General features: G+C 42.0%; 1 protein-coding gene across 1 annotated transcript in view; it reads right to left on the bottom strand.

Moving 5' to 3' along the window:
* The window catches only part of HMGXB3 (HMG-box containing 3), a 95,096-nt gene that overhangs the window by 38,152 nt on the left and 43,701 nt on the right, over positions 1 to 13,243 (bottom strand). The window contains exon 7 of the mRNA XM_089682128.1: positions 1,465 to 1,805. Within this exon, the coding sequence (XP_089538254.1) occupies positions 1,465 to 1,805 (341 nt within the window). The remainder of the gene's footprint in view (positions 1 to 1,464; positions 1,806 to 13,243) is intronic.

The following is a 13,243-nucleotide window of genomic DNA, read 5'->3' as shown; positions in this document are numbered from 1 at the left end:
CCACTGTTGAAAAAAAGACGTGATGAAGAGGTTACAATTTGCCAAAGAGCACATTGACTGGCCTAAAGAGAAATGGCGCAACATTTTGTGGACTGATGAAAGTAAGATTATTATTTTTGGGTCTAGTGGGCGGAGACAGTTTGTCAGACGACCCCCAAACACTGAATTCAAGCCACAGTACACTGTGAAGACAGTGAAGCATGGTTGCGCAAGCATCATGATATGGGGATGATTCTCATACTACGGTGTTGGGCCTATTTATCGCATATCGGGGATCATGGATCAGTTTGAATACATCAGAATACTTGAAGAGGTCATGCTGCCTTATGCTGAAGAGGAAATGCCCTTGAAATGGGTGTTCCAACAAGACAACGACCCCAAACACACCAGTAAACGTGCAACATCTTGGTTCCAGACCAACAAGATTGACGTTATGGAGCGGCCAGCCCAATCTCCGGATCTTAATCAAATAGAAAACTTGTGGGGTGACATCAAAAATGCAGTTTCTGAGGCAAAACCAAGAAATAGAGAAGAACTGTGGAATGTAGTCCAATCATCCTGGGCTGGAATACCTGTTCACAGGTGCCAGAAGCTGGTTGACTCCATGCAACACAGATGTACAGCAGTTCTCAGAAACAGTGCTTATACAACTAAATATTCATTAAGTGATTCAAAGGAAAGCAAAATCTTCAAACATTTTTCAGTTTATATAGTGAATGTTTGAGTTTGTAAAGAAGAATACAAACACTGCTATTTTTATGAACAGTCTAATATTCACTTTTCTTCAATTTTTTTAGAGGAACAACACAAATTTGATATATTTTTCTTCATGTTTTGATTTGGAATAGACTCACTTGGAAACTGAGGCTTGTGGTACAGCTTTGGTGCTCCCAGCTGGTGGTGGTTTGTCAGTTTTGGTGGCGTTGTTCTCGGCTGGTTTTGTGTGTAGTGTTCCCAATGCATTTGTGTGTATGGAAATAAAAGCTATTAGAAGGATTTTGAGCTTTATTCACTTTTTTCAACACACTGCTATTATTTTGAACACAACTGTATATAAACAATTATGATGGTCTTTCTCTCATTATCCTTTCTTTCAATCTAGTAATGAAATAATATAAAGTTATACTAAAATGAAACTGCTTCATTTCCTGGTCTTAATTGACTAAAATTGATTGTGACAATGTACAGGCATGCAAAGATAAACACACATCAATCAAAGAACAAACCTTGATGCATTCACATAAACTGCTTAAATTTCAAGAATCCTTACCCTGTACATCTTCACAATAAATCTTACAATCAAGCAAGACGAAGGAATGAAGCAGTTTAATTGTACTGGAATTTTGTTGAACATACAAGGACTAGGCAAAGTCTCAAAGTCATGATCCTTGAAGAATGAGGTATGTGAAGATGACTACATGCAACAACAAAGATTCTGTGACTGTATTACAGTATTATACTCACTTGGAAACTGAGGCTTGTGGCACAGCTTTGGTGCTCCCAGCTGGTGGTGGTTTGTCAGTTTTGGTGGCGTTGTTCTCGGCTGGTTTTGTGGCCTTCTCCTGCCGTTTCTCGGTCAGTGCTGATTCATTTCCCTCACGTTTTCCAGGCTCAAAGTGGGCATCAGAAATGATCACTTCCTCCCAGTCCTCGTTCTGGTCAGGCAAGGAAGATTGCAGGAGCTGGCTAACCGCTTCCGAATTTTCCTTCTCAGATGCCTTGGTAACAGTAGAGGACTGATCCTGACTGTCTGCAACGTCTGTTGTCCGAACAGTGGTGTTTGGTTTATCTTTAGATTGTTTTCCCTGTGCAGATTTGCAATGAAGTGTTAAAAAAGACAATATTATTAATTTTACTTGAGGTTAATGGAGGGGAAAAAAATTCTGACTGTTACAAAGGGAGTACTCATACTTACCTATCCGCGGGGCAGCAGCTTCAAATCGATGCTCTTTTGCAGATCTATGGCTGCAACTGGCTGGTTCCTTTCTCTAGGTCCCTACATCAATACAGAACATAGTATTGATCTATCAGGCAGTGGGTAACACACTGGGGTTGGTTTACTAAAGAGATGTAGTTTGTGCACTTTGCAAGTGCAGTTGCTCTAGATCAGTAGATCGCTGATGCCATGCAGGTCTCCTGCAGACCTGTCAGAATCACTGCTTGCCGTACAGGATGTACGAGCAGATATTCTGGCAGGAAGCTTCAATTAACTAAAACAGCACTCCACAGCTCCGCGGTAGGTCATTGAAAACTACAAGCCCACAGCCGCTAAGGCTGTCGGGACTTGAGTTCATTCATTCATGAAAGTCCGTGAACTAACGATGCAGCCCTGTGGGCAGGGCCCCGCGCGGCCGCGCTGTTTTCAAATTTGACAAAGTGGGGCGGCTGGCAGCGGCTGCGGCTATGGGAACATGTTACATGTTCCACCCTAAAAACATGTTCCCAACGGTGAACAAAACTAACTGAAAAACCTTTGCACTGCAATTTGTGAAGGAAGAGTGAGACAAGATCAAGAGAAAGCAATGTCGCTCCTAATTTATAGTATGAAAATTTGCACCACACAGTTATAGGAGAAAAATAGGAAATCTGAGTTACCTAAACAATATAGGACTTGGATTCTTAGATCATAGGATATATGCAGGCTAACTTCAAGTAACTGGACACTGGCAAAAAACTTGCTAAGACCACCCCTAGAGCATACTTTTATAACCCCAGTCTCCAGTTGTTTTTTTAATCAATATACAGAGGGGAGGGGCTTGTATCTTGTTCAGTATTTCAAGAAAAAGAATTTTCAGGTAAGTAAAAATTCCAATTATCTTAAATTACACATTACAGGACACAGGAATTCTATTCATAGACCTTAGGACGTACCAAAGCAATAAACAGCGGTGTGAGCAACAACAGGCCCGCAGGAAATCAAGGGTTAATGAACCCAAAGAAAATTATCAGAAAAGAGCACCTTGCAGCCAAAGCTTGCATCAGTTAAGGCCTGATCATCCACCTGGCAGAACATAGAGAACATTTAAACAGAAGGAGGTTGAATTGGGGGATTTATATAGCAACTCCCTGAAGCCATCCATTTGCAATTGTAAATCTTGCAGGAGTTAGATTGTATTGCTCTGAGCAAGCTGAGAGTAACAGATTCAGAAATACCCTTATGCTTTAGGATTTAGTTTTCAACAACCATGCCATTAAAGCCAGCAACTAAGAAGGAGTGAGGATTGAATGGGGCCTTGGGCTTAAAAGTCTGGAGTGTTTGGAAGAGGCCAAGGCTAATTCACCAGAAATCTGAGCATGTTTGTGCACCATGTTCTTCTGGGCCAGTTTGGTATGATAGGAATAACTGGAATCAGTTTCTTCATCTATCTTGTGCAACAGTCAAGGAAGGATCTTCATCAGGGGAAGACATAAACCAGTCTGGAGTCCAAAGAATCACCAGAGCATCTACAGAGAAGCCAAGAGGAACCCTGGTCTTGGCCACTAATTTGTTCAGTTTGGTGTTGAACCTGGAGGCCAGGATGTTCCCATCTGTATTTCCCCACCTTTGACAGAGAATTTGAAAGATCTCTGGGTGCAAAGCCCACTGCCCCAGGTCTGAGCGTTAAGCTGGCCATAGATGGATCGATTCTTGGCCGGTTCAGCAGGGACCGGCCAAGATTCGATCCATCTATAGGAAGGCTGGTTGTACCGAAGTCAATCCATTCCATTGGATTTTATGCATGCAATGATTGACAGAGATTATAGCTGCTAGCAGTAATCATTGAGTTCTGCCAGCAGGGAAGGCTCCCCACTGGCAGAATAACATAGTGCTGCAGTAGGGATTCCCCCATCAACACTGACTGTGTTGATGGGAGTAAAATAGAGTGATTTTCTATTCTTACAACCCTTGGTTACAGGAAAGAAAACTGCATCACCTATGGCTTGCCTTACGCAGTATGCCTGCCAATTGTCCACTCCAGTGCTATAGACAACTGAAAGAAAGAGTGGAATGTGTGTTTTTGCCAAGGAGAACACCAGATTTGTTTCTTTTGGGGCAGCTTGCCCTCTGGTTCCCACTTGATGGTTTATGGGATGGTATTCTGCTGTAGCATTGTTTGTCTGTACTGGTTTGGGCTGTGTCCAAAGGTTTAGCATAGTATAATCACAGCCAGAATCCTGTGCAGAGCAAGACCTGCTATCTAGAACAGAGTTCTGAAAAGGGCTTCCAGCTGTTTATCTGTTGGATCTTTAAAAGCTGGTTCATCTTCCAACAGGTAGTTTTCATGTTAAGGTAGGATATGGCTGGATACACAGAAAGCATGGACCACTAGTTCATACCAAACAGAAACAAAGCCAGAAAAGGAGGGTGCGTACAACCTTTGTAGAGAAATAACTGGAAAAGCGGGTGCAAAGAAAAGTCTTTACTTCAACTGCTTCAAAGTATGTGAATAAGAGCAAAAAACGGATTCCTTGGGAGCAATAGCAGTAGACTGCCACCCCTCAGGTGTAATCTCATCTAAAAAAAGTTATATAAATATCCTCCTGCGCTCCAAAGAGTTACTTAAACAAAGCAAGCTGCTACCATCTAAATCCTATACCTTGGGATCCAAAAAACCTCATCCAAAAAAAGACTTGAAAGACTCAGAATCAGAGTCTCTGCAGCCAATAGTTCAGAAGCTACTAAGACCGTGTATAATTCAGATATACTGTAGAATCTACTGAAGAGGGCACAGGAGAATGTTTTTGGCGTCTGTGATCAGCGTTAGCAAATACCTGAGTAGTTTAGGACAAAGTCCTGCATGATTGTAGTATAAATTTAATCCGAAGTACAACATGACTCTCTACTACAGACATTAGCGATTTAGGTAGGTACACTGCAAACAATCCATTACTTGTTAGTGGAATGTGAGTTGAGGGTTCTTGGTACAGCAAGACTTTTCTTTAGAATAAGACACGTTGTGACTGCAATGTGGTTAAGCAAGAGCAGAGGGCAGCATCAACTTAGGCTGCAGACATTGGCACCTTGAGTTAGGCGTGCTGGAAGCAGCCCTGAACCTGTTAGTAGAAAGTGAATTGGGTGCTCCTGGTACAGTGGGACTGTCTCCTCTGTATCTAGAATCAGCCCTGCTGTGACCATGTAGTGGTAAAGCAACATATAGACTCAACAGACCCACGAAACCCAGATAGCTATTAATAATAGAGGATCAGTGACCAGAGGACTGTAGGTGGACAGTAGGAACAGATTAAAGATCCGTGTGACTCTGCAACAGGAGAAGCAGTGGGGAGAAATTACTTCAATGCTATGGTGGGAAAGAATGCATAGCTCAGAATGCACAACACTATGTTAACCCTGTCGATAGCAAAGTTGGCAGACAACAAGGAATAATGGCATCCAGCAACCAATAAAAATGAGGGAGTCCCTGGTGTTTGGCCCAGTGAATTTTCAGAGAAAAGCCAAGGGTAGAGGCAAAATCAGTGGCTTTTGGCCTGAAAAATACCTAGCATAAAGTGGCTCGAAAGCCATAAGGTTCGTAACCTTATTGCATTCTCTATATTCACTGCCTCCTGCTGCTGTCAATCAAATCCTATGATGAGGGAGCAGTGGGCAGGGCAAAGCCCTGCTGTGTCTATGGACACACAGAGCTGGCTGAGGAGCGAGCTCGCATGAGTACCCCCTCTTAGCAAGCGGCTTGCTGGGGAGGGGGGGGGCTACTCGCTATGGAGGAGGAGCCAACAGCAATGGGCTAGACACACCAGAAAAGGAGGATAGGAGCTTCTCTGTGCAAAACCATTGCACAGAGCATGCAAGTATAATTTGTTTGTTATTAAAAAACAAAGGTTTTGGATCACTTTAATCAGAACTAAGTGTGAAAAGTGCCTCACATGGAACCCAGTGCCTGAAAGTCACTTCTAGGCTAGCCTTGGAATGTCTCGTCCAGTGGGGTTCAGATGCAGTACAGTCCAAAGGCTGTAAAAGTAAAATAAAGGATGCAAATACCCAGAATGCCTGCAATGATCTATAAGTATTTGTTTGCTGATTGCCATTGCTAAACATTTTTAATAATTTTTATGATATGGGTGATGATCCTGTTTAAGTAGCAGTGTAGAGAAAAGTTTTGATCGAAGAAAAAAAAATAACAAAAATTCTTAGAAAAATCAGAGGTTAGTCTTTACCGTGGACACAGTATAAAGCATGCTGCTAGTAGGAGGGATTATACCCTGGGCTGACCTAGTTTTTTGTTTGGTAGTGTTCAGGGTCTCCTGTAAGCAGTAGTATAACTTGAATCTTTAAAGTGTAACTAAAAAGACAAAACTGTTTTTTTTACTGTTTTTGTTTTGGAGAAGGATTAGAACACCTGCAAATTTGTATTGCTATCTGACCCCCGTTAGGGATATTCACCCTATTTCTCCTAATTGCCATTATCATCAAAAGTAAAAGAATATCCCACATTTTGACATCAGAACATTAAGAGGGGAAATCTTCCAATGAGGACACTAGTTTTGGTGACTCTGGCGACACACTGGGATTCCCTCACTTTGGTGGGATTTCTTCTCACTTCCTGTTTTGGCTATGGGACAGGAGAAGGGAAATCTCCCAAATGGGACACAGATGGACAACCCCCCCCCCCCCCCCCCGAAAAAAAAAGAAAATTCCTTCCCTTAATCCTATCCAAAATGAAATAAAAAAGTTTTTCGTCTTTAGATACACTTTAAAAGTTTTGCTGTCCATCAAAGGAAACGTATGGCCAAAGTTTTTTCGTCTATACTTATCCTGTGGGTCACAAGAATGCAATCCTTTTTCAGCTAACAGTGGCCTAAAGCCCACTACTGGCTGATGTCACAGACCCGGTCTAGACTCTGAACAGATCCTGACCATATGGTTGGGATCTGCCCAGAAGCCTGAGCAGGCAGCTGGCTCAGCCTCTCGGTAAACTGCCAAGAGCCTGAGTAAGTTGCTCCCAGCCCAGCGCTCCAGTCAGCACTGGAGGGGCAGAGCAGAGAACTGGTGACTGAAAGTTACCAGCTCTCTGCAAGCTGAAGACTGAGAGCTAAGCAAGTAGCGATGTTTGATTGCTCAGTTCTCAGTCTTAGAGGCAGCGGGGGGCAACTGCAGCTGGGATCGGTGCTGCAGCCATCTAGGTGAGTATGATTTTTTTTTATATTCCTGAAAGAAAAGGTGTTTATAAAATTTGCAGAGCAAAAGCAGGTAGCAATTTGCAAAGTTTACAAAAAACATTAAAATAAACTAATCCGCAGGGGTCTCCAAACTTTCTAAACAAGGGGCGAGTTTATTGTCCTTCAAACTTTAGGAGGGCCGAACTGTGGTCAGCAGGAATAGAAAATGTCTTGGTGTCAGTGGGAGTAAACAGTGTCCTCTTTTCGATATTAAAAGGGAGGAATAGTGCCCCATCGTTCGTGTCAGTGAGATGAATAATGCTCCATTCTTGGTGTCAGTGAGAGGATTCATGCCCCATTGTAGGTGTCAAGGGCAGGAACTATGTTCCATCGTTGCTGACAGTGGGGCTAAAAGTGACCCAAGGTCCGCAGTTTGGAGACCACTGTTCTAAAGGCTGGGTGGTTTTTTTTACCTTAATGCATTCCCTGCATTAAATTTAAAAGCACCCCGCTATCCCCCCCCCCCCTTTAAACATTTACCTGTGCCCATCACTGATCCAGCACTGTGCCCCGGTTGCAGTCTTCTCTCCCCTCTCTTCCTCTTCTCACAGGGGCCACTAGTTGCTGTCAATCAAATGCTGTGAGCAGGGAGAAGGCTGCAGGGCTGAGCCGCATTGACTGTGTCAATGGACACAGGCAACATGGCTCTGTACCGAGCATGTACGTACGCCTCCCATAGCAAGAAGCTTGCTACGGGGGCACACAGAGAAGAGGAGGAGCCAGGAGCACCAGTGGGGGACCCATGAAGAAGAGGATTGGGGATTGTTGTGGGCTTTTGAATTATGTCTCAAAAATATGACTTTATCAAGACATAATATTATATGACAAACAGCTCAGTATAGCCGGATGCTAAGAGTTAATTTTGTCTTGGTTGAACCCTCAAGGATTCTAGTTAAGAAATGGATAGAATGGGGGAAGTGAGTCTTTTCCAAGACAATAAGACTGTTTGGACTGTCAACAAGGACTATTTGTATATTGAGGTTGAGAAGAATGCATATACAGAAAGTCAAACAGATGGCCAGATAGGACTTCGACTTTCAAACATTTTAACAATAATGAGACGGGAACTCAACTGGTTGAAAGCTTACCCAAAACTTGCAGAGTGTGATAAACGAACAGAACTCTCAAACTATCACAATATACTATTGTCCACCAAGGGTGAAAGCATTAACAGTTGTTTACCATGATTCCAATACAAGAGCCAGGCAAACAGAGAGTTTTTTTCCTACACATAGAAAATGTTGGTTCTAAAACAAAGAAGTGAAATTCAGGACATTTAAGTCTAAAAATTGACTGTATATAATTACAAAGATATATTACAAAAACGTATTATAAATAAGATGTTATAGATTTTACACACCACTCAATATTCAGCAATGGGAACTATATATCACTAACTTGAGTATTGAGATGATGGAAAGTAAGATGTATTATAAACTAGCATCAGTTACATGTCTTATCAGGAAACAAACAGGATGGTATTTCAAGAAGGAATAACTGAATATACACCTATATTCCATGGTCCCTATTTAGAATATTATAGGTATGATCACTTATATCTGGAAAAAGACGTATATTTGATCCCTGAAATTACCTTAAGATTCCACCCGAGGTATGAGTCATCTCAAATACTCAAATTGTTCTATGATACATGACCGCCACCTGGCGGGCAGGTGAGAAATAGCTTATGTACACACATTTCTCAACTAGCCAATCAAGAGGCCTGGTGGGAAGGTATCTTAGAACAATGGATTAGTGGATATAAAAGCCCTTGTACCTTTAAGAAGAAAAACCTCATCAAGAAAAAACATCAAGAAGACCTCATCAAGAAAAAACCTCATCAAGAAAAGACCTCATCAAAAGAAGACCCTGACATCTGAAGAGACCTCTGAATAACTACTCTTCCATACTTTCAAACTTCCTAAAACTTTACTAAATTTCTATACCTCTGTCCTTATAACTTCCTACATTCTCCCATACTAAATATCTATCACTTGCCCTATAATATCATTTCTAAAGGCGTTCCACTGCCAGCTAAATCCACGGGAGAGTTGCCTAGTCTGAATGCCGGGTGCGGTGAGATTGTTTATTTGATTTTGTATTACCTATTTTCTCTGTTGTGTGGAATCATAAAATTACCTTAGTGTATCACAACAAATTTGGGTAGTTAGATATATGTAGAGAGATCCTGTTTTACTGTTAAAAATTGTTTGTTGCCATATTATAATTTTTTTTCATATTTCATAATTTATTGAATATTAATAATCAGAGTATAAAATATCAAGGGCTAACTTCTTGCAATCCTATGGCCACGGCTTGTGAGAATATAACCTTTGAGATACTCGAAATTATTAATTATTAATAAATTTAATAAATAATCAGATCAAAAAAAATTGTGATATTGATGTAGTTAGTTAGAAACCTTATTATTGTGTCTTACATTGGTAGGATATGTTTTTGATTGTGTGTACCAATGTTCATTTATCACCAGTCTTTTGCGTTTTGTGTTAATATATATATAATTTTTGTACATAAATAAATTTTTATATTTATCTATTATAAGGCAAATTTTGTGTGTATGGTACGAAATCATATTGGCTAAAAGAATTCAAGGTATAATAATAAGTGGTGATCAAATTATCAAGGTGTCCAAATTATTGCTTCACTAAATATTTGCCGTATTTTAACGGCTGGAGGCACTGTAATATTTCATCTAAGGGAAAGGGACACGCCCTTTATAAATAAAATATATCCTTACATAAACCACCACAGGATAAATTTGGAGGCACTGCTGAGATCCATAGAAATCGTACCATAACACAAAACGCACTGGTGATTGTATATTTGTACACTTGATCAAACATATATTTTCTATCAAAATGGCATCCAGTAATCACGGATCCACCTCTTCCAAGCATAACGAGGAAAATATGGCGGCTCAAGGCATTGAGCAGGAAGCTATGAAGCCAGCTCGGAAAGCTGCCGGTGCTTGGCAGAAGTATGTTGAATGTGAAGTAATAGATTACCTCCGCAAGAGATTAAGTTTGGGGGATAGCAATAATGAATTTGTGGATGAAGAGAAAAAGCAGGCTATGAGCACCTTTGAGGACCTGTTCAACCAAAAGGGTCAGGTTGTTGAGTTTTTAATGGCATTTGCTAGAGTAGAAAGTGATAGAAGCCGTGACAGACTTCTCCTAGAAGCTTGGCCCATGTTATGGTTCATGACCGCTGGAGCTGCCCAGCGAACCATGACTTTAAGGGAAGAGTTGTCAGAGGCCCGCCTCTTGTTAGAAAGCAAAAATCAGGACATTGAGTCTTTGAAAGGGAAGCTTGGTCATGCCGGTATTCGTTTAGACGAATCCCAGAAATATTATGATAGATTGGTCAGAGACTTTCGAAGTGCTCAGGACCTGTATGAAAGAAACTTTCAGGAATTAAAACAACTTCAAGAGAAGTATCAGGACTTAAAAGATGAGGTGGAGTACTTCAGATCAGAGAGTTTATCCCCTGTCAAAATTAAAGTTCACCCAGGGGATAAGCATGACCAGTCAGAACTTACATTGATAAAATCTGAGCAGAAAACTCTGGAGGAGCAGATTATGAGGTTGACGGCCCAAATAAATTCTGGGGTCCAAAACCGGACCAACCCAGTTAAGCCGGAGGCTGATGAGCGGAGATACCCGCATCACAGCGAAGTATCTGATAGTGAGGCAGGGTCAGAATATAGGTCACCTCCTAAGCTTTCAAGATACACTCCAGAGCGCTCTGAAGGAAAATATGAGGTTTCATATAGGCAGGAAGGGAAATCCCAGGGGTCATTCAGGAGATATGACACCCCAAAGGTCATTAAGTTCCTGAAGGACACTGTTCCTATGTTTTCTAAGAAAGGGTCCCTTGAGATCACCGAACACATGAAAACATATGAACAGACGTTAGAGATTCTGGGCATTAGAGATGACCACACCAAAATAGAATTGCTGCCATGGGTGTTTGAAGAGAAATACCGGCAATTCTTTGAGACCTTGAGGGCCTATTCCAATCAGTCCTGGAGAGAGGTTAAACATAAGTGCCACATGGAATTTGGGCCTTATAAAACTGTAACCTCTGCCAAGGCTGCGGCCTACAATTTAAAGTGTGGTCCTCACCAAAGCCCTGCAGAATTTCTGGCTGTCCTCAGAAATGCCTATTTCCTGGCTGAAAAGGATCCCAATCCTAACCAGCCAGAATTCAAGACACTATTCTATGAAGCATTACCTGCTTACATAAAATTGGGACTTGCAAAGGATTACAGAAAGGGATGCTCTCTTGATTGGTTGGTGAGAGAGAGTGACTATTTATTCTCGATCCAACAGTCCAGTGAGGGCGGGATAAAAAGAGAACCTAAAAATAGCCCCAAGATAGTAGCAACCACTACCGTTTCCCCTCCAAATCCAAATTTGCAGGCAGAGAAGAAATCATATGCGGAAGTAGTCCGTGGGGGTAAAACCAATGGTTCCCCTAGATTTGTACCTCAAACCCAGCAAGTGAAGGAGGTCCATAACTTTGCACCCCAAAACCAGTGGGTGAGAAAGGATAGACAAAAGCTAGGGAACTACGGTAGTGGAAGTGAGAAGAATAAAAAGTATGGTAAGGGTCAGTACAGTGATGAGAATCAAAGGAGTCAATGGTATCCTCGGAGGTTCTATTATCCTCGCCAAAACCAACATGGGAATTTTTATGGGAACCCCAATTTCAACAGGAACCATAATTACAATAAGAATCCCAATTTTAATAAAAACTCCGACTTCCAAAGATTTCCTCCACGCCAAGAACACCCTCAAGCTCAAAGGGGGGATACAGTACCCCAGGCTCCCTTTAATAATAGGGAGACCCCAAAACCTCAGAGAGAACAATGGCGTCGGGACCAGAGCAGTAGTTCTGACTCTGAGTCTCATTACCAGTCTCGTCCAAAATACAAGCGCAAGTATAGGAAGAGGGAGAATCAACAGAATGACTCCTCTGAGCGTATTGGACAAATAGAGGCACAGGTCAGCAAAATGGCTGAACAAATGGACAGGCTTGTCACTCAATTTTCATCCAATCCTTTTTTAGGAGCAGCTCCTGTGACCAACCAAGGGTCACAGAATTAACAGGCAACCAAGCCTTAAACCAACAGGGGAGAACACTGAGTCAAATGACAGGAGATGTGTGCCCCGTCCCTGACACGCCTACTAATGGAGAAGCTAGTTCTCAGGCAAAGGGGGACCATTTGTTGGTTATTAATGATTCTCCTGCTTTTCAGTGTCCATCTATTGCCCCTAATATAGTCACGGCATCGGAAGTCATCGGGATTGACAAGCCAGACGGAGCGCCAACTTCTAGTTGTGCTTCTGTCTTGAGACAGTCCAAGAATCCCACCAGGGAGGATAAGGGTGATGTGTCCACCACATGCGGTGAGATAAGAGCTAGTCATATGTTATTGAAGGGCCCACAGATCTTCAACCACACTAATTTCATGTGTGAGCTGACTGAATCTGATGGGAGATATTATGCCACGGTGCAGGATGCCAGTGATCTTTCGATTGTCGGCTTAATAGACACTGGATCCCAAGCAACCATCATGTCACAGGAACATTTTGACAAAGTGGCGAATGTCATGCCCACCAAGCCGAGACTTAAAAGCTTTGACAGCTCATTAATTGGTGTAGGTGGAGACCCTTTACAAGTCATGGGTACCGCCTGGCTTAAACTGAAACTGGGTAATAAGGAACTGAGACACCCCATCATCATTGCCAGCATCTCCCAGCACCACATGATAATTGGGATGGACTTCCTAAAAAGGCTGAACACAATAGTTGACTGTGTGAACCAAGTACTGTGGTCACAGGTAAATACCCCAATTAAATATGGGAAACTTAAAACTCCCCATTCCCGACAACACTGCCACCTGGTGGAAGAAAGGCCTGGATCATTAGAAATCCATTTCAGGAACAGCCAACTTCCTGATGTAACGGTTATCAAACCTGATGACCATAACCCTATCAGAAGAGATGAGGAACACATTTTTAGAATTCCCCAAGATAAAATAAAAGATATTTCCCTCCAAGAT

This window comes from Staurois parvus, unplaced genomic scaffold, assembly GCF_062004578.1.
Source record: "Staurois parvus isolate SC_StPar_1 unplaced genomic scaffold, SC_StPar_1.0 ptg000286l, whole genome shotgun sequence".
NCBI lineage: Eukaryota > Metazoa > Chordata > Amphibia > Anura > Ranidae > Staurois > Staurois parvus.
This window is presented reverse-complemented; position numbering and strand designations above follow the sequence as displayed.